This window comes from Phalacrocorax carbo, chromosome 3 (genome assembly GCF_963921805.1).
Source record: "Phalacrocorax carbo chromosome 3, bPhaCar2.1, whole genome shotgun sequence".
NCBI lineage: Eukaryota > Metazoa > Chordata > Aves > Suliformes > Phalacrocoracidae > Phalacrocorax > Phalacrocorax carbo.
In genome coordinates, this window is record NC_087515.1 from 109,371,957 (window position 1) to 109,390,407 (window position 18,451).

Sequence of the window (18,451 nt, forward strand, 5' to 3'; positions counted from 1 at the left end):
CCCTTTTTAATGCTGATAAGGGTTCACTTTTTCTGCTGTAGGCTGTTCTGTACCTGTTTTCAAAGCCAAAAAAGCTCTTTTTATTAATATCTCAGAAAAGTGTGTTTTTACACTCTGACCAAAAAAGCATTAAAATACAAATCATGTGCTTTCTAGGGTTATGACATATTTTGCATTCAACAATCCCCTATAAACAGGATATACACTGAAAGAAATCATTATTTCATCAACAGCTTATTGGCCTACAAACACTCCTTGTACATGGTGACAACCAAATGGAAAACATATTTATTGCTTACCAATGCTCTCTGTTTTCTGGGAGTCAAGTTTCCATGGACTTTCACTATTAAACTTCACTTTAAAAGTAGTCACTGACTCAGTGATGAAGTAAATATTGTCTAAGAGTAACTGAAAATTGCTGGGGTGGAAGACTGATAATGGTAAACTGTATTTCCAGGTAAAATTTTAATCACAAGCAATTCTAATTTACAGTGCACTCACATGCAATACTGCATTATTTTAGATAGAAATATAGAGAATCAGTCAAATTCTATATCAGATCTCCTGAGAGCCTGACTGTAAAATCTAAATGACATTCTTAACTTCTGCAAACTAAGGTTTTGAACAGACATTTCAAAATGCTCCTATCTGAAAATGTCAGTCAAGGATTGATATATCTACTTTCACAGTCTTAGCTTCATTAGATGAAGTAGCTTTTTGATGCAGAATTTCACTTTGGGTTTTTCTTGTTTCCTTTTATCAATTATAAGCATATAACAAATGTCACAGGTTAAATCCCCTTAGGTCCTTTATCACTCACTTTGCCTTCTGGAATCCTTATTTTGCCATCAATATTTGATGCAGTACAGGCATATTTTAAAAGTAACAGAATAAAAGATATTCAAGGTAAGGAACACTAATTGAAATACTGAAGGGATCAGCAAGCTGAATATTGCTTTGAGGACAGAAATACTAATTTCCAAAATCATGCTGAAATTACATAGTTTGGTGAAGAGTCTAGTCCTCTCCAAAACTAAGCAGATCCCAGTTCTAGCAATGGAAGGAAAAGAAAATGGACATCATAGTTACAACCACAAATATTTGTATGACAGAGTGAGGAGTTTAGTTCTGAGGAGAGGAACAGTAAAAGGAAGCCAAAAATGCAAAATTTTAGTAAATAAATCCCAAGCGAAATAAAATGAGGAAAAAAAAAAATTTGGCATTCATTACAAGATTCCCACATACATTTACAGAGACTGGTAACACACTAGACAGCATCCCAAAGGAAATCATATTTCAGAGAGATTAGGAAGAAATTTGAGACAGTTATGAGAAAGTGGTTGGGACAGTGAAAAAACTAATGAACATTCAAAAGAACTTCAGCAAGAGAAGACAGAGCTGCCCAAAGAGAGAAAAGAGAAAGGGAAAATGCCAAGCAGTTTAGCAGTCCCAGCACTTCCAAGAGACATGAAAGGCTATAGCACAGAAGCAGCACCACCCCCAAAAGGAGTTTTTCAACAGGTTTAAAGGCGGCATTCAAAAAATTCTGTGTTATACAGGCATTAGGAAAGAAATATTGACTAATGTAGGAGTAATGCAAATCCAGTGAATACAATGCTACAGACAAGCTCCTGGAGGCTAGCCTTCGAAACTCTGAACAATTTGATAAAAACAAGCAATAACAGTAGAAACAGCCTTGGAAGGTAATATAACACTGAAGTTCCAGGTGAAAAAACAGCTGAAGTTTCCTCATCTAGTGCTGGAACCCAAAGGGCTTAATTACGAACATAGTTTAATCCTTTATGTTGCATTACATTAATGCTATGCAAAATCTAGCAAAATAGTAACTCAAGACTTTATCTATTTGTACAGTCAGACAGTAAAACAGGGAAGAATCTATGGATATGGACATAATGTCTCGATCCTTTAAGCAACTGCCAGTTGAAAAATCAGATTTTGTAGCATCCAAGAAATGACACTAACCCTGAACAATCGACTAAAGAGTTAATTCAAGAAGTGACAACAGATCAACTGAATAATAACATCCTTGACATAATCTGTTTCCATTTTTAAGGACAGACACTGCCCTGAATGACTCTATACAGAAACATTCGAAGTTTTCTACATACAATCTATGTCATTACACATAAATAAGTGGACTTTTTTGTTTATCTATAAGAAGTGGCATAATGAGACAGAAATCTAGGCCAGTGACACCTTTTCATATATGTTCCTGAATAAGATGGTTTTAACAATGAGTGAAATAATCTGAATAGACAGTATGGTACTAGATTAAATTACCACTGAGAACTCAAAGCAGTGCACAGTAAATAGAGAAATTTATGTTACACTTATACATACAACAAGGCTTGTAAATTAAATAAAGATCTGCATGGCATAAACCAACATAGCTAATATATTATTAACTGAATTCAATAATCTTTGGCTTTACCGATCACCAGTTTTTCTCTCATACACATTTATCAAATTAGCATTGCTTTAGATTATTCACTGTAAAACCAGTAGGAAAGTAAGGGCAACTCTAGGAAAAGGAAAATATTTAACCACTAGCAACAGACACAAAAGTACTAAGTTGCATACTCAAACATTCGTATTCAAGAGAATTGGTATTCATTTCCCCCACCCACATTAAAGGCAACAAGGTATTTCTGAGCAGTTAAAAGATTAGCAAATTCTAGGCTAGGGAATGTTGTTGTTTGTACTATATTCAAGTATATAATGATTTGTTAAAACAGATTTCTTACCACGGCTTTGGCTGAACTCTCTTGCAAATCCCACAATAATATGTTATTATCAGCCAGCGAAATAATCTTTTTACCATCTCCCATTGGTTCCCACATAACACTGTAAAACAGAAAACAAAAAAAACCCACAACCTAACATTAAAACCAATCAGAATTTGCACTAGGAAGCCATTTTAACTCTGTGGATCTAATCTATTCCAAAATGTATTAAACCATTATCCTTATGGTTTCCTTCAGCTGAAATCCATGTCATATTTTAAGTGCAAAAATCTGCTAGTTAATGGCAATCTAGCAATTTTTACATATCCCAGGTGAACATTATTGCAGCATCAGTTACTTAAAAGCTATGTGATACTAAACTTAGGCTTGCTTATGGAATCTTTTAGTCAGTGCTAATGTATGTACCCTTTTCTTTTTCTTTTGAGTGCCCTTTGACATCCCGTCCAAAGGTGTCAAAAAAAGGAATGCCATCCAGTTTTCCTAGATGCTAGCCTAACTGTATGACAGCTTCTCAAAATCCTTACTTTGTTTGACATCTATTCTGCTATTGAATCATACTGCGATCACGCAAAACAAGCAGTGATTATGTCACCGTAGCAGTCATTCTGCATACATACACAGAAAATGCCAGAGACCTTGACATACACTCACTTTCGAGTCCTTTCACTTGAAACCTTGAAGTTCTTCACATGTAACATTGTGCATCCTTTTTGAAGATGCACCAAAAATCTTAAGCCCCAGAGCTTTGATGCAAACCTCTTCCAGTTCAGCAGCTGTCATCATGACTCTATCAACTTATACTTTTAACCCATGATTCACCGGTTTCATGCTATACATGAAGTAATACAAGAAATCAGTCTTCATCTCTAGTTCTGCCTATGAGAAGCAGCATACTCAAGCCAGTCAGTACGGGCAGCACAGCGAAGTATATGCACTATAAGCCTAATAAATTTGCTGGAAATAGCAGTAAGGTTAAAAGAATACTACTTATCATTTGATGAGAATAGGCTTCCTTACCCAACACTTTAAAAGTTGTGCAACCTCCCAATCATCTTATAGTGACACAACGTAGCTGAAGGCAGAGATCACAACTTCAGTATCGATAGCTACATGGAGAAACTTCTCCCCTTCTCTAGACAAAAACTTAAGTTATTCAAAGGCATCTGATATGCTGTTCTCATCCTGACAGCATATATGAAGAAGCACCTCTTGAGATTTGTCAAGAGCCCATCACCAGACATAAGTTTTCTAGTCGGTTTAGCTTTTTGCATGAATTGGTTCAGAATCTGGATTAAAGAGATAAAGAAGGTTGCATGTGTAGATGTGGCCTTGGGCAAGTGAGGCAACATTAGGCAGCCACTAACTACCTTCCTAACCCAGTGCTGCACACTACGCTTGCCCCTATTTTGTCCCCCATTTTACATTACTCCTACTTTCCTAGGACAGTGTATATGACCTGCCTGACCCCACTTCGAAGCTACAGAACTCCATCTAGTCTTATGGTACAAAACACAAGGAAAACAAAACAGGAAGTTGCAGGTAACAGAAAGAAGTGACTGTCATTTTTTCATACCATAAGTGAAACACCACCTCAGTCATTCTCAGCTCATACCTTCCTGTCAAAATCCTCTTGCTGCTTCTGTGAACAGTTTCACTGCTTTTTACTCTGCACTTCTAGTAAAACAAGCGTTAGATATACAGGCAGATGACTGCACCTGTTTGCTGTTACAGAGAAGCCAGACAGCAGAGAAAAAGAGAACTATGCCAAAAAAAGAAAATTAACGCCAAGTAGATGAAAAAGCTGGAACTCTAACTAAAAGGGTGTGTTGGCTGACTCCTCAACCACTGAATTCTCAACCACTAAACTTTTCCCTGAGGCAACAGAGCAGATCAAAAAAAAAGAACTAGCTTCTGCATCTATCTTCTGCTGGACCATGACCTGCATCCTTATTACGTTGTCAGTCCATGGAAATTAACTACTTATAAAAGTTCATTTGTAATGAACTCTCTTGTATTAGGACAAAATCACTTCATTTAGCACATTAAGCTACCATTGTGTTTTTAAATGTGTTTTAACAAGGGCATAGAACTAGAATGATTCCATGATTTGCTTTAAATTAGGCTGTTTTGTCTGAGTATTGCCAATCTTTTTTTCAGAAGTGTTTCTTGTTAAAGCTGTATGGTACAACTTGGGAAAACTTACAAGCAACTGAAAATGAGTGTTGATCATAAAAATTACGAAGCAGTTTCAATTATACATTCAACTATCATTTTGCCCATAATAATGAGAAGTAACCAACTGGCACAGGTATTTCAGAATTTCATATAGTTCTGCTACACAGATATCTCAATTAGATCCTTCAAAGAGATGAAAACATTTTACGAACACATCTAACAGGATATAAGAAATTAATGCACTATAACCTCCACGCGACCACACCTAACCTTCCACGATCCACCTTTCCAAAGTGAAATTAAAAGATATCAGGATCATCACACAATTGAATGGATAACTAAGAAATCTTCCAAGTTGATTCTGATCACATTTATTTAAGTCCATCATTTTTCTTACATATGGCTGAAAGTATAACCTGCATTTAGTTTGATATATGTAGATATATTTTGAATTATTGACAATGAAATCTGGTTTGACCAATTAACTCTTTCGGAGTTCCTCTAGCTAGAGATCAATATTTTTTATGCCTGTTGTTGTATTTGTCCCTTTCCTGCACTGATTGCTGAACTTTCAGTTGTAAAAGATAGATTGGAAGCACTTTCTTTGATGTTTTCAAAGGTAGAAAGAAATTTCACATCTTTGTGTGTCACTGAGCTTCAAGGTAAAGAATTTTTATAGCTGAATACACTGTGCTAATTAGAGCCAATTATAACCCAGCTGACATACCTTGGAATGAAAAGGTCTCTCCATATTCAGTCTGTCCTTGTGAGATGCCCATTTTCCTTCTATTTAATTTGTCTTTTATGAAAGTTCCTTGTTTTATGGGTGTGGTTGTAGTGATCATTCAGATTGTATAATCTAAGCGAAGGTTACTCAAATCACTCTTCGTAACATATTCTGCTGTATTCTGGAGTCATGACAATGTTAAACATGAAATACCAGGGGTGGGGGTGTGTGTGCATGTGTAAAATTGCTTACAGTTTTCAGAAACAGATAGAATAATTGTCACATTCACAGCTCCCACTCAGAAACTCATTGTCAACTTCATGGTTGCTCTTTAGATAATCTATAAACAGCAGACAAACAATTGTATTTGTTGCTTTTTACCCTATTTTGTTATCATCTGACTCCTGATGTTCCAAACTAACTTTTAGCTAGTCGTTTTTGGTAAAAAAAATTAAACCCTACAGAGAACATTTTCCTAGTAGAAACAAGAGAATTTAAAATATTCACTCAAATGCACACATGAAGGGACTCTATTACCTGTGCTTTGTGCTGAAAAGATAGTTAACACCATCATTTATTAATGTACTGAGCATTTACAAATGAACAATTCAAAGTTCTCCATTATAGACTAAAGAAGAATAAAGCCACATGCAAATGCTTTCATAGATGTGAACTGCAGGCAGCCACAATGTGTTGGACAAAGCAAGCATTAACTACTGTTTCACCATAATTACAGAAGTGACAACAATTTATTTCTGTAACTAGAAAAATCTTCCTAGACTGAATGTTCTCATACACTGCCAAACAGAAAATACACCCGAACATTCAGTAACTCAGGAGAACATTCTGCAGCCTCAGTGTAGCCCATCAGAGAAATTTGTGTATTAGGAACCCAAATATCCTGCCTTCTTTGCAGTAGAATGATTCTAAAGGTGACTCTGCTAATCTAGTGATTAGGACATAGTCCTGAGAGTAAGGAGATCAGACTGAGGACGGCCTGAAACCCACAGTTCTTACTCCTTACCCAAGCGCTCTACAGAGTGGCCACATTTCTGAATGAAAAACGTTCTGGCTATTTCCTAGTGTATTGAAGTCCATGCTGCCGGAAGCTCATGTAAGTTATGCTGTGTCTCAAAATTCTCAAGACACAGTAAAAAACCTGAAAGTTAAAGTAAGGTGAATTTATTTCAGGTGCATTTTTGGCTAAGAGGCTGCTGAGAAGAATGAGAAATGAAGCTAAAAATTATTTTGGACAAGAACCCAGGAGACACCTGGGCTTTATTCTGGACCTCAAATTATTTTTACATTCAGAAAGATAACTCTTGTACAAATGAATACAAGACTATATCAACAAAGGGGTGACACAGAAAAAGCACTTGCCTCTAAAGTATTTTTAACTTTTTTCCCCCCTTAAATTATCATACTCCAGTGTTGACAACCTTAAAGTCTTTTTGAAAAAAAATTATAAAGCAGCAAGCAAAATAATAAAGGGTCATCCTCAACATTTGTATTTACTTCACTACATCTTCCCGTCTACTGCAGCTGTAGTTAAGCAAGTTTATAGCGAGAAAAAGAATTGTGATTCTTGCTTTATGGGCCTAATCAATTTTGTCATTGAAAAGGTATTTATGTACATATGAACATAAAGACAGTCTGAATCCTAGGGGTTCGCAATCTAACAGAAAGAGTGCTAGTGAATTTGTTACAGGAAAGCAAGATATAGGGCTCTGATCTTGCGTAAGAGCTCCTAAATACCCATTTTGTAGAAACAACGGCTAAATTCCTGTTGAGGTATTCATGATTTAAAGTGATGACCAACAGGGGGACACCTCCATAGTTCATTAACAAAGCTCAGACTTCTGTCTGGTTGGCCATGGCCTTACATATTAATAATGCTTAAAACAGCAAAGCAAAATTGTGCAAATTGATTATACGGACTCTAGATACAAACTAAACTGACTAAAACTATTAGTAAGATTCCAGGTCATGACTCATTATAGATGGGAATCAACATCTCTTATCTGTAGTTCAACCAACTTAACTACATTCTGTATGTACGATATTATAAGGTTAATTTTGACTGTTGTCACATGTATTTATTCCAGACATATGAGGAATAATAATTCATCTTTCCAGAAAAAGTTCTGTTTTAAAGGTAAAAGACGTATACTAGATTTTTTAGGACACTGCCCTCTCCCCTAACTAGCATATCCAGCATATTACTAGATATCCTGTATTTTCGCTCAGTTTCGTGTTTTGTTGGGATAGACTGTTCCTGAGCCTGGAAGAGGGGATACTTGAATATTTAACAGCTTTCTTGGACCTCTCTTTCCTCTAGGGCCCTATCACATGGGACTTATTCAAGCAGGTCCCTGAAGAGGCCAAAGTCTGCTCTCCTGAAATCAAGAGTTGTGAGCTTGGTTTTTTGCCCTGCTCCCTCCTTTCTGAATCCTGAACTTCACCATCTCATGGTCACTGCAGTCAAGGCTGCCTTTGACTTTCCCATCCACAAATAGCTATTCCTTCTTTAGCAGTATGAGGTCCAGCAGAGCATCTCTCCCCATTGGTTCCTCTGTCGTTCAGGTCAGGAAATTGTTATTGATGCTCTCCAGGAACTCCCTGGATTGCTTATGCCTTACTGTGTTGCACCTCCCAGCAGATACCCCACAAGGACCAGGTCCTGCAAATATAAGGCTACTTCTAGCTGCCTGTAGAAGGCCTCATGTGAGAAGGAGTCACATGCAAAAGACGAGGTAATGGGTACAAGTTGCTCCTGGGGAGATTCTGACTGGACACAAGAGGAAAAATTTTCACAATGAGAACCCTCGGCCATTGGAATAATCTCTCCAGAGAAGCGGTGGATTCCCCAACACTGGACGCTTTTAAGAGTCATCTGGACAGGGTGCTGGGCCATCTTGTCTAGACTGTGCTTTTGCCAGGAAAGGTTGGACCAGACGATCCTTGAGGTCCCTTCTGACCTGTATTCTGTGAATTCCATGATTCTATGATCTAACTGTTCTTCCTGGTGAGGTAGCCTAGACACCCATTACTGTGTCATCCATAGTGGTCTGCTCTTTAACCCTTACTCAGAAGCTCTTATTTGGCTCATCATCCATCCCCAGACAGAGCTCTATGAACTCCAGCAGCTCTCTGACGGAGAGGACAGCTCTCCTCCTCACCATCCCAGCCTGTGTTTCCTAAAAAGCCTCAGTACTCTTCTTCGTTTTGTCGGCAGCTATTTTGTCGGCAGCTATTTTGTCTACCCAACCTGTGTAACTGACAAATGAATTATCACATACAGGCATGTTCCCTAGTCTTCTAAGTGCTGTTAAAATACCGTTATAACAATAGCAGGGTACAAGACCCCTGGCTTCCCCTGGTCTGGTGATTTCCATTAGGCTGGAAGTTACAGCACTGCTCTGTTTTGACTGTAGTAATGCTGTTTAACGCCATCTTCAGTTTATTAAGATGAAAAAAGCACTGTCGCAGAATATTTTCTTAACATCTACTATATAATAGCTTACAAACAGATCTCCCCGTATATTTTTTATTTGTTCCCGGGTAGGTTTTTGGGTTTTTTTTTTAATGAAACCTGGGAGGCTGTTTTATTCTCTGTTATTCTCTTTTGGAGGAGTGAAAAGAGCTTTTCTAGGGGTGGGTTTAATTAAAAAGGTTTCTGACATTCTATGAAACATCAAATACAATCTAAAGAATACTCAACAGATTAAGGAAATAATAACAATGTAACTAATATTCGATTATTTAAAACAAGAATACTTAAATATTATGGCAGAAACACATATAATACTCTAAGGCAAACACACAAAACTCAACTTCATTATGTTTCGTCCGTGCCTTCCCATATTGCTCAAGTGTCTACACCCAAACTCTCTACATATAGGACAGCTCTGGCAAAAGTGTTAAGTTTCTGTCACATTAGCACAAAGAATATTTGACAGTAGTATTTTAATTATCCTACTGTTACTGATGGCTGAAATATCTCGAGGACTCAATGGCTATTTTAAAACATTTCAGAAGTTCCTTTTTACTTTTTGCAACTGTTTTAAAACAAGCCCATGTGAGATGTGCTGAGTCAGCACAATGCATTACAGCTGTAGAGGTTTTTTGTGACATATCTACAATAACAAAAGGTCTAGAGTATATGCAGTTGAATTACTGTAAGAACGCAGTATTTTGGTAACATAGTTTACAGTGCCTGTTAAACTCTATACACCATGCCAGAAAAAGCACTTTACTAAGTATAAAGCTATGTATCTGCTTGGACGATTTGCAGATTACTGTAATTTCTTACTAACACAGACAAATCTTTTTAACAGTTTTAGGTACAAAGTCATTGAGGAGCTGAAACCTATTTATTAATATGAAAAAGAATTGATTGACAACACATTTTGGACAAGAAATATGGCCAAAAACTCAAATAAGAAATGATTGAAAAAGTATGCGCAGTTTAAAGATATACATGAGTATTGAAAGTTGTTTTCACCTTCTTTCTCAACACCAACAGGAAAATAGCTTCAAAGTAAGGAGGAGTAACACATTTCATGTAAGCAGACACTGATGATAGATTACTGTCACCCAGAGTTAACCTCTCTAAACAATGACCAGTACATGTAGAAGAACAGAACACCCCAGCATGTATATAGGTTTCTTAATGAAATTCAGTGGGGCACAGGGAATTTGTGTATGAAGCTAGGATTCATTTCCAAAGCAGATGGACAGAAGTCACATAACCTCTATCATTCTACAAAACACTGCTCGTGGAGCAGCTGCTGCTACAGACACCAATTCCATTCTGTTCCTTGAACAGGGCTTCAAAAACCCCCAAAATTAATATTATGGGTATGTGACATGTCATGAAAGCAATATAAAACTGGCTTGTCTGTCAAAGACCAGTAAGGTGGTAAAGCTAGGAAGAACTTTTTAGTAGTATGAATGCCTGGCAGGAAAGCACATAGGAAGCTGTCAGAGAAAAGTCCTGCCCAGCCCCTGGAGGCCACACAATGCCAATAGTTTTTTCCATGTAGTAATGTACAGATTAAGGGCTGAAACAAGCTTATTTGTGAAACAGCTGGAGTGGGCAAAAGCAATATCTGCAGATTCATTTTAGAGGAAACACATATCTACTTTTAGGGCGGGACAGAATTTGACTATTTTCATATGGGATTTTTCAAAAGATGGCAACATGGATATAGCATATCCTTGCTAATTTATTGCTGTTTGTAACAAACAGGCCATCTGCATGGTTGGACCAGGGGGAAAAAAGCCAACAAAACACAATATTCATCCGAGTACATTTCTCCAATGATTTGAAACATGTGCCTAAGAACAAAATTATGATTGTCTCAGACCTGCATCGGTAGTTGAGGAATATCATCACTGCTGTGGATACTGGGAGCATTTGAGGTGAATGGACTGCAAGAACTGGTGGGAACCTAGCTAGTGTGGTCTCACTAAATAACCTCTCCATCACCATTGCCTGAGGCTGAACACTGGGCTGGATGGACTCTCTGAGGCTGCAGGGCACCCTTTAAATTCTCGCATACCACATAGATACACTTAATTACAAATGTACACATATCAAGGATCAATTTTTTCATCCAATAGACACTTAAGACATTTCAAAGCCCTAAATTTTTAACTACTGTGCAAGCAAGCGTCAGCATTTCAGCTATAATAATCCCAAAAGATTGCGCTAGGAAAGAATTCTACTCTGAGGAACAGATATTGTAAATAGTAAATGCTTAATGGGCTTTTGGAGCGCAAACAAGAGTCTGAGACCAAGAAAACAGGGACACCTGTTCAAAGCTAGTTCCTTGTGAACATCTAAAATTCTCCTGTATAACTAATTTTTTCCACAGTTCTGCAGCATCTTATTTTAACATTTCCCACCAACCTTTTAAACTCCTCAATAAAAACTGAAAATAAAACCAGCTCTTAACTATTTAACCTGCAAAATCATTTGGGGCAGACTGCAAGCCTAATTTTTTTAGTGCTAAAAATAGCTAAAGTGGCACTATAAATAGGAAAATAAATAGGAAAAAAAATTGCAACTGGTTTGGTAGTAAAACTAGGGAATTTGACAATATGGTGAGACTTGAAGGGAAAAACTAGTTTCAAGTTGGGAAGGAGAAGTGAAATAGTACTCTACATACCCTTCATTTTTTTTTACTTGTAACAAATTCTGTACTACTTTCTGTATCATGATTTACAAATGCAAGGTAAAACACAAACAAATGCAGAGACTTCAACAAAACTCATTTTCATTTTGAACACATGAAATATATTGACGTTATCAGAAGTGGTCATAAGTTAACTGAATACACGGAGCATGCGCACATACAAGACACACACCATATTTTCCCCCTAGTATTTGTTTCGATGTCAGATTTACTTTCATTGAGTTCCCCTCAGCTTTACAAGATTAGAGTCAAATAAATTCTGATCAAAATTTAACACAGTAAACTGGGCACATAACGCAGTGTTTTATTATTTCACTATCCAATTAATGAATCACAATTATTCCCTAGTATATGTGATAACAAAAGTGTCGCCTGAATTCAATGTGAAAGTGTCAGATTTTCACTTTTCTTTTGAGCTTCAGGTTCTCTTAATTCTTGGCTTTTTTCCTCAAGACAATGTTGTTGAGTTTTTTATTTGTTTGGTTGGTTTTTTTTAAATACTATTTTAAAAGCCAAAAAGAGTAACTAAAACACTTCTGGACCTCACTTCTGGAATGCACTCACTCACCTGTCATCAGGGCATCAATTGCAAACGTGTTTAACTTTCTTCAGGTGACTGTGTTCATTAATGCAATGACATGATCTAATTGAAGCAATAATATGCTATGTGTAGTATCTTATGCATCTTAGATAAACTTCTATTCAACTTGAAAGGACTGTTAGAGCAAATCTGCACTTTTGTAGAAAGCAGACCTTAGTGACGTTGCTCCATACTGTGTAATCACAGAGCCAAAGAAGAGATGGTACTTGTCAGGACTCTATTTGGAGACCTTGAATAAAATACCAACTAAAAGGTAAGCATATTTTAAAAAAAGTCTGTGGGAATAGCTCATTTGTAGTAACTGTCTCCTTTGTGAATTCAAAATTCTAGTCTAATATTTTAGTGACAAACATTCCCAAGTTCTTGAAACATCTGCAACTTTTTTTAAAAAATTATAATTTATCTTCTTCTCTAACTTCTCTTAGATGTGGTAATATTTACAAGTCCATATTTAGGATTGATTGAGCAGGATACACTATAAAAATTCAACTTCAGCAAGTAGGGGAGCCTAATGAAGTAATCTATCATTATTTCTAACATGTTCATCCCTTTCCAACTTTTTTTAGCAGCTGACTATTGTTTTCTATATAATGAGGAATTCTTCATTTCTCACCTTTCAGACCTCCTACAATTTAGCTCCCACTTGCCTTGTCTCTAATCTCCATTTATTTCCCCTTTACAGTTGTACCTATGTTGTCCATCTAACACTGTCCCCTTATTTATTTTGCTTTTATCTTATTCCAAATTTACTCCACAGACCACCATCCAACTTAAATCACACGTTCCCCCCTCTTTTGAAGCACATACCCTGCTACTGAGCAGCATCTACCCTATTTTATACTTGCGAAATTTGGAAAGCAGAAAGTAGGATGTTAAGCAGACATAGGCATGCCTGCTTCCAGCAGATGTCAGGGGAGAAACTCCGGCTTTGCAGCTTTACTTCTGACAAAAGAAAAAAGTCCCTGCTGAGTCCCAAATTCAAGATCTCACAGATCACAGGATCTCACTTTCTCTCATGGCCTGTAGTATCCTCCTTCTCTGAGGACTATCCTGTCAAGTCTACTATCAAAAAAGTCTGCAGAAAAACTGAGGAAGTAGAAGAACAGTAGGTTACTCCTGAAACATAAATCTTCAGAATTTTAACAGATACATTTTTAGGGATTCCTCAAAGCTGCACTCAGAGGAGTAATCAATATCTCATTAACTGCCATCCTGTTTTCTTGCCCCCCCATCCAGGCTATCCCTTGGACTACTTCTTGCAAGATATCAAATGGCAAGTTCCTTTAATTACTGAATCTTAAAACATTGCATAGAGCAACATACCGATGGTTATATGTATACGCTGTGTGAACACATACATTCAACTACAAAATGAATTTATGGAAAAGGCTTTTTGTTTGTTTTTTAAACGCACAAATCCTCATGTATCTCAAGTTTTTCACTAAGGAAATAATTCACTCTGGAATTTTGTACTTGAAATCTTAGCATTTTGTTCAGCTTACATGAGAAGCAGCAGAGCATAAAAAAAAACACCTTAGGCTTAAACCAAACAGAAATTAATAGGCCCATTTGTTTGCCTAATTTAAGCATCTGGTTAATTTTCTGAACTCTATGCCATACCAGAGTTTGAATAAAAATTCTGACGGGTCCCAGATTCAAAGCTTAGAGGCAGTAAAAAAATCTCAATAACTGAAAGCAAACAGTTATGCTTAATTTTTAAGCACAGTAACAAATGCAATCCAGACAAAACAGAACTGCAGAAAAGCACATTTTCACTTCCCTGTAATGTCTTGGAAATCAGATTTTTGTCAAAGGTTTTGTCAAGACTATAAAATTATATAAGAAGGTCTTGAGCAGGAGGGACACAGCGTTCAGACACACCCAAGGGAGGTTTAGGATTTTAGACGCAATTACTTGGAAATGCTCTTTTAGTCTTGGTTCACAGAAGAGAACTGGTATTAAATACATCCCTGATAGTTTTTAATAAGAAATTTCAGAGACATTTGAGCACAGAATTCCATAAAGGAGATGAGACAAAGGTAAGGAAACACACAATTAGGTCTTCTTAACTCCAGTAAAGAACTGAGCAAAACCAATACCTGACATACCAGATCTGGAAACTCCTCTGCCATTGTGTTCCCTAGTACACGATACTAGTAACAGAAAAATCTGTGAGGTAATTTTTCAACTCTAAGGCTTTCTTAATTGAAATGTAAAACAATGCAAGAAGATAAACCTTAATGAAAAAAAAAGTTAAGAAATAAAGCAGAGCAGGGAAAATACAAACAAAAGTATGAGCAAATAAAGTCCTGAGGCAGGCAGTGATGCCAGAATACATAACCAGTTGCGTTTTTAAGATAGTTTTGCTTTTTTTCCTTTTAATTACAGCCAAATCTCAGTTACTTATGATCTGCAACCCAGATCCATTAATATTGTGAAGCACATGTGCTATGGATGCTGAGAAACACAAAGTATCTTCCCGTGAGCTACTGTCTGGGATCGTAGAAGTTAACAATAAGTACGACAAAGGCCAAGATCGACATTACACCCTGCATCTCTAAACTCTGCTGTCAACTATGGCACTTTGCCCAATATATGAAGATGTGATGAAAACCCAGTTCATGTTTTCACTCATTTTTTTCGTTTATTTTAAACATGCATTTTCACTAACCATTTTCAAAATTAACTTTAAAAAAAAATTAAGTCTTCATTGAATCTAAAATGTATAATTTTGAAAACTATCATGACTTCAGAAATTTTTCCACCCTTAATGAGGGTAGTGCTTGTGGTACATTGCTCTACTGTGCTCTGTGGATTAAACAACAATGCTATTGAACTCTGGGTTCAGTGTTCAGCCTGTGTTTTGTGAGTAATATGTACAAGAGTATGCTTTAATGACAAGGCAACGACAGAGCCAGAGTAAGTGTTGCCCTTCTTACTGCCAGATCACTGATCTCGTACAAAGTGATTGTGTGCCCCAGAATGTTGGTCTTACATTGAAGTTTGAAAAGTATTTACACTTTGCATTGAGGAAAACTGCTTTTCTGATTTATGGTTGGTTCTAAGAACAACTGTACAGTAAGCATCTCAAGTAGTTTCGTATTTTTCTAAACATCTGAAATGTGTAATAGAAAAGAACACTTAAGTTGCTATTCATAGTCAACACAGCACTCAGTGGGACATGGCCTGGTAAGTGACACACATTTGACATAGAACATTTATTTTACTCTTTTATGTGAGCTGTTTTCACTATGATTGAGGCAGGAATAAGATTCACTAACTCAGTTGTGCTTGTCTGAGGTTATATGAGGGGTACTAATGCCAAGTATTTGGTTTATACCTTTTATCTCTCTGTAACACAGGACATTTTCAAATCTTTATACGTATATATACACACATACATGGATAACAGGCATTTAATGGTAGCAGATATTTGTGGGCACTCGTACTGAACAAAGTCAGATGACAGGAGACAGAAAATTGCACATGAACTTGCTACAAGCTATATTAGAGGAAAAAACCTGATTTTTGGCATCCACAGAAATTCATATCCTGATATAAAGTAGCAATATGGCGCTTACTCCTCCTCTAGTCATCATGCTACCACAGAGTTCTGGCATCCCAGCATCGGACAGAAACAGATTATGGAAAATTCAAAGACAAAAAGCACAAATCTGAAGGGGGAAAAGGTGAAGATTAAAACAAAAAAAATAATCCCAACTACAGTAGAAACTAATTATCAAAAGATTTCAACAGTAAAAAGGGAATTTTTTAATATAGTCAGAGTGTTATAAAAAGAAGTATTCATATGAAAATGAGTAGCAAAGTATTAAGAGATACTACCATTAGGAAATTTAACATTCAGGAAGACGAGATTTTAGAAAAAAGTAGCCTAGGCAACACACTTCTGCATACACTGATATGTCCAATGTTGTCCAGGAACCACCTAATAAATATTACCCTCTTTTTACTTTTTATTTTTTAGTTGAAACTTAATCTACAAGGCTCAAACTAGAAATCAATGGCTAGAAATAGATGCTTAAACTTACAGTACAATGCCTGACATAATTAAAAATCAACTGAATTAACTATCACTTCTAAAGTCTAATTTTTTTTTAACTAGCTAGCTAATGAATAGAAATTTTCATGCGGCCAGATTTTGAAAAGGAACTGAGACTGATTTGAAGTATTATTCCGTTTTGATATAATTTAAAATTACTCCTACTAGAACATATTTAAGTATAATGAGAGTATGATGGATACCTCATACAGCAGATGTCTGAATACAGAAACCAAAGAGGCCCTTTTCACTCTCATGTAAGAAACTTAGAGCATATCTGACACGGATATTGCATTATCCTTGTTCTGTTTCAGTTCAGAGTTGTCACCTTTCATTTACAAAAATCTGCTGTGTTATTCCGCATTTTTTTCTTAAAGTTCTCTGATAATTGTGAAACAGAGTGAATAACTTGCATGATCACTTCCTACTCCGTATTCTTTCTGAATAAGACAGACAGTCCTGGGACTACAGCAAACCATATTCCTATGGTTTCAACTTTTCCTACCACTGGAAGATGGACAGGTGGCCCCAAAATTATGCCGAACATTGTACTTGGTAAAATATGGGCTGAGTGTATTAACATTTCTTTGCCCTGCATCTGTTCAGGAAGCAGTGGGAACATGTCATATACATACCCATAAAGCAGAGAACTTGCAAATACACAACGGACAAATTTAACTTTCTATTAAATAACAGAAAGGAAAGGGAAACAAACCTTTGTAATACCCTCTGCAGTATTGCAGCTCTCTGTCTTGTCTTAGCCAATAGAAAAGAGTAGTTAAACAGGCACCATATAAGATAATGAATTCTTATCCTTAACAAACAATAGATTACTTGCACTTATGCCAAATCAGTTGAGCTAAGACTGAAAAACAAAGACCGAAGCGTAACATCAAATTTATATTCCATAAAAAGATTGAAATGCTAAGTATTATACCTCTGTGCAACAAAGGTTTTTAGATAGGGGCAGGCGGGGAGAAACACATTAAAACAGTACACAGGCTGTTACTCCATATGTGTTTGCAGGACTATAATAAATGTTTTTAATCTATGAAACATCTGGGACTAAAAAAATCCAATTTGTACCTTTGTTTTTTAAAGATGGAATAGTCTTAAAGTGTATAGCATAGCTTCTACAATATAAATCTGCACAAAACTAACCGCACAGGTCTATCCTTTAGGCTTTTTCTGGGAGTATAAAATATGCAGAATCCTACCAGGCCATATTGCCATGGGCTGTGTTGTCAAGGTGACAGAGTAGCTCCAGGGTTTGAGTGTTGCTTGATGAATCATCAGGGGATTCATGACTGCCTGATTCCAATTCCTTCGGCATCCTCCAAACAGCAGCACATGTCATGACTTTACTGTCTGAAGCTAAGCAACAGAGAATAATGTCAACAGATCATTGTATGGGAGACATATTTTGTATACAGTGCATCAACATTTACACAAATCTATAAGCAACGCACATCTGTTGTTTAAAATATTTAAAAATATTATACTAAGATGAATTCAAAGAATGCAGAACGTGTACACAGACACAGACCTCAAGTTAGCAGTCAAGTTGCTGCAAAACTCATAATTAGTGCACATTTAATGTTTAAAGGCAAAATCCAGTGCTCGTGAAAACATAACTCTTTGGGAGGCAAGTTTTCCAAGCTTCATTCCCCATATTGACTTTAATGAACATGAATCACAAGTTACATTGCTCAAATCCTTAACAATAAGGATTTAGACATCATGTTAACAGTTTCCTTTCTGTTGCTATCTCCCGTTTAATCTGTAGCATTACATCATATCCTTACTACCAGCTGTTTATTGCAAAATTCAGTTTTTCCATGTAAGCACACCCCTCTAATTCTAGCAAATAAGAACACCTTCCAAAATGACAAACTGAACTTGAGATGCATATTACAATGCATG

At 36.6% G+C, this 18,451-nt stretch overlaps 1 protein-coding gene across 4 annotated transcripts in view; it reads right to left on the bottom strand.

Annotated features, from left to right (window-relative positions):
- EIPR1 (EARP complex and GARP complex interacting protein 1) overlaps window positions 1-18,451 on the bottom strand; it is a 147,931-nt gene that overhangs the window by 81,060 nt on the left and 48,420 nt on the right. For all 4 annotated transcript variants that reach the window (XR_010372336.1, XM_064447985.1, XM_064447986.1 and 1 more), the window contains exons 4-5: window positions 17,746-17,902; window positions 2,766-2,865 (exon numbers count right to left, since the gene is read on the bottom strand). Coding sequence is in view for 3 of the 4 variants with exons in the window: in XM_064447985.1 (XP_064304055.1) it covers window positions 2,766-2,865; window positions 17,746-17,902 (257 nt within the window). In the remaining variant the exon portion in view is untranslated. The remainder of the gene's footprint in view (window positions 1-2,765; window positions 2,866-17,745; window positions 17,903-18,451) is intronic.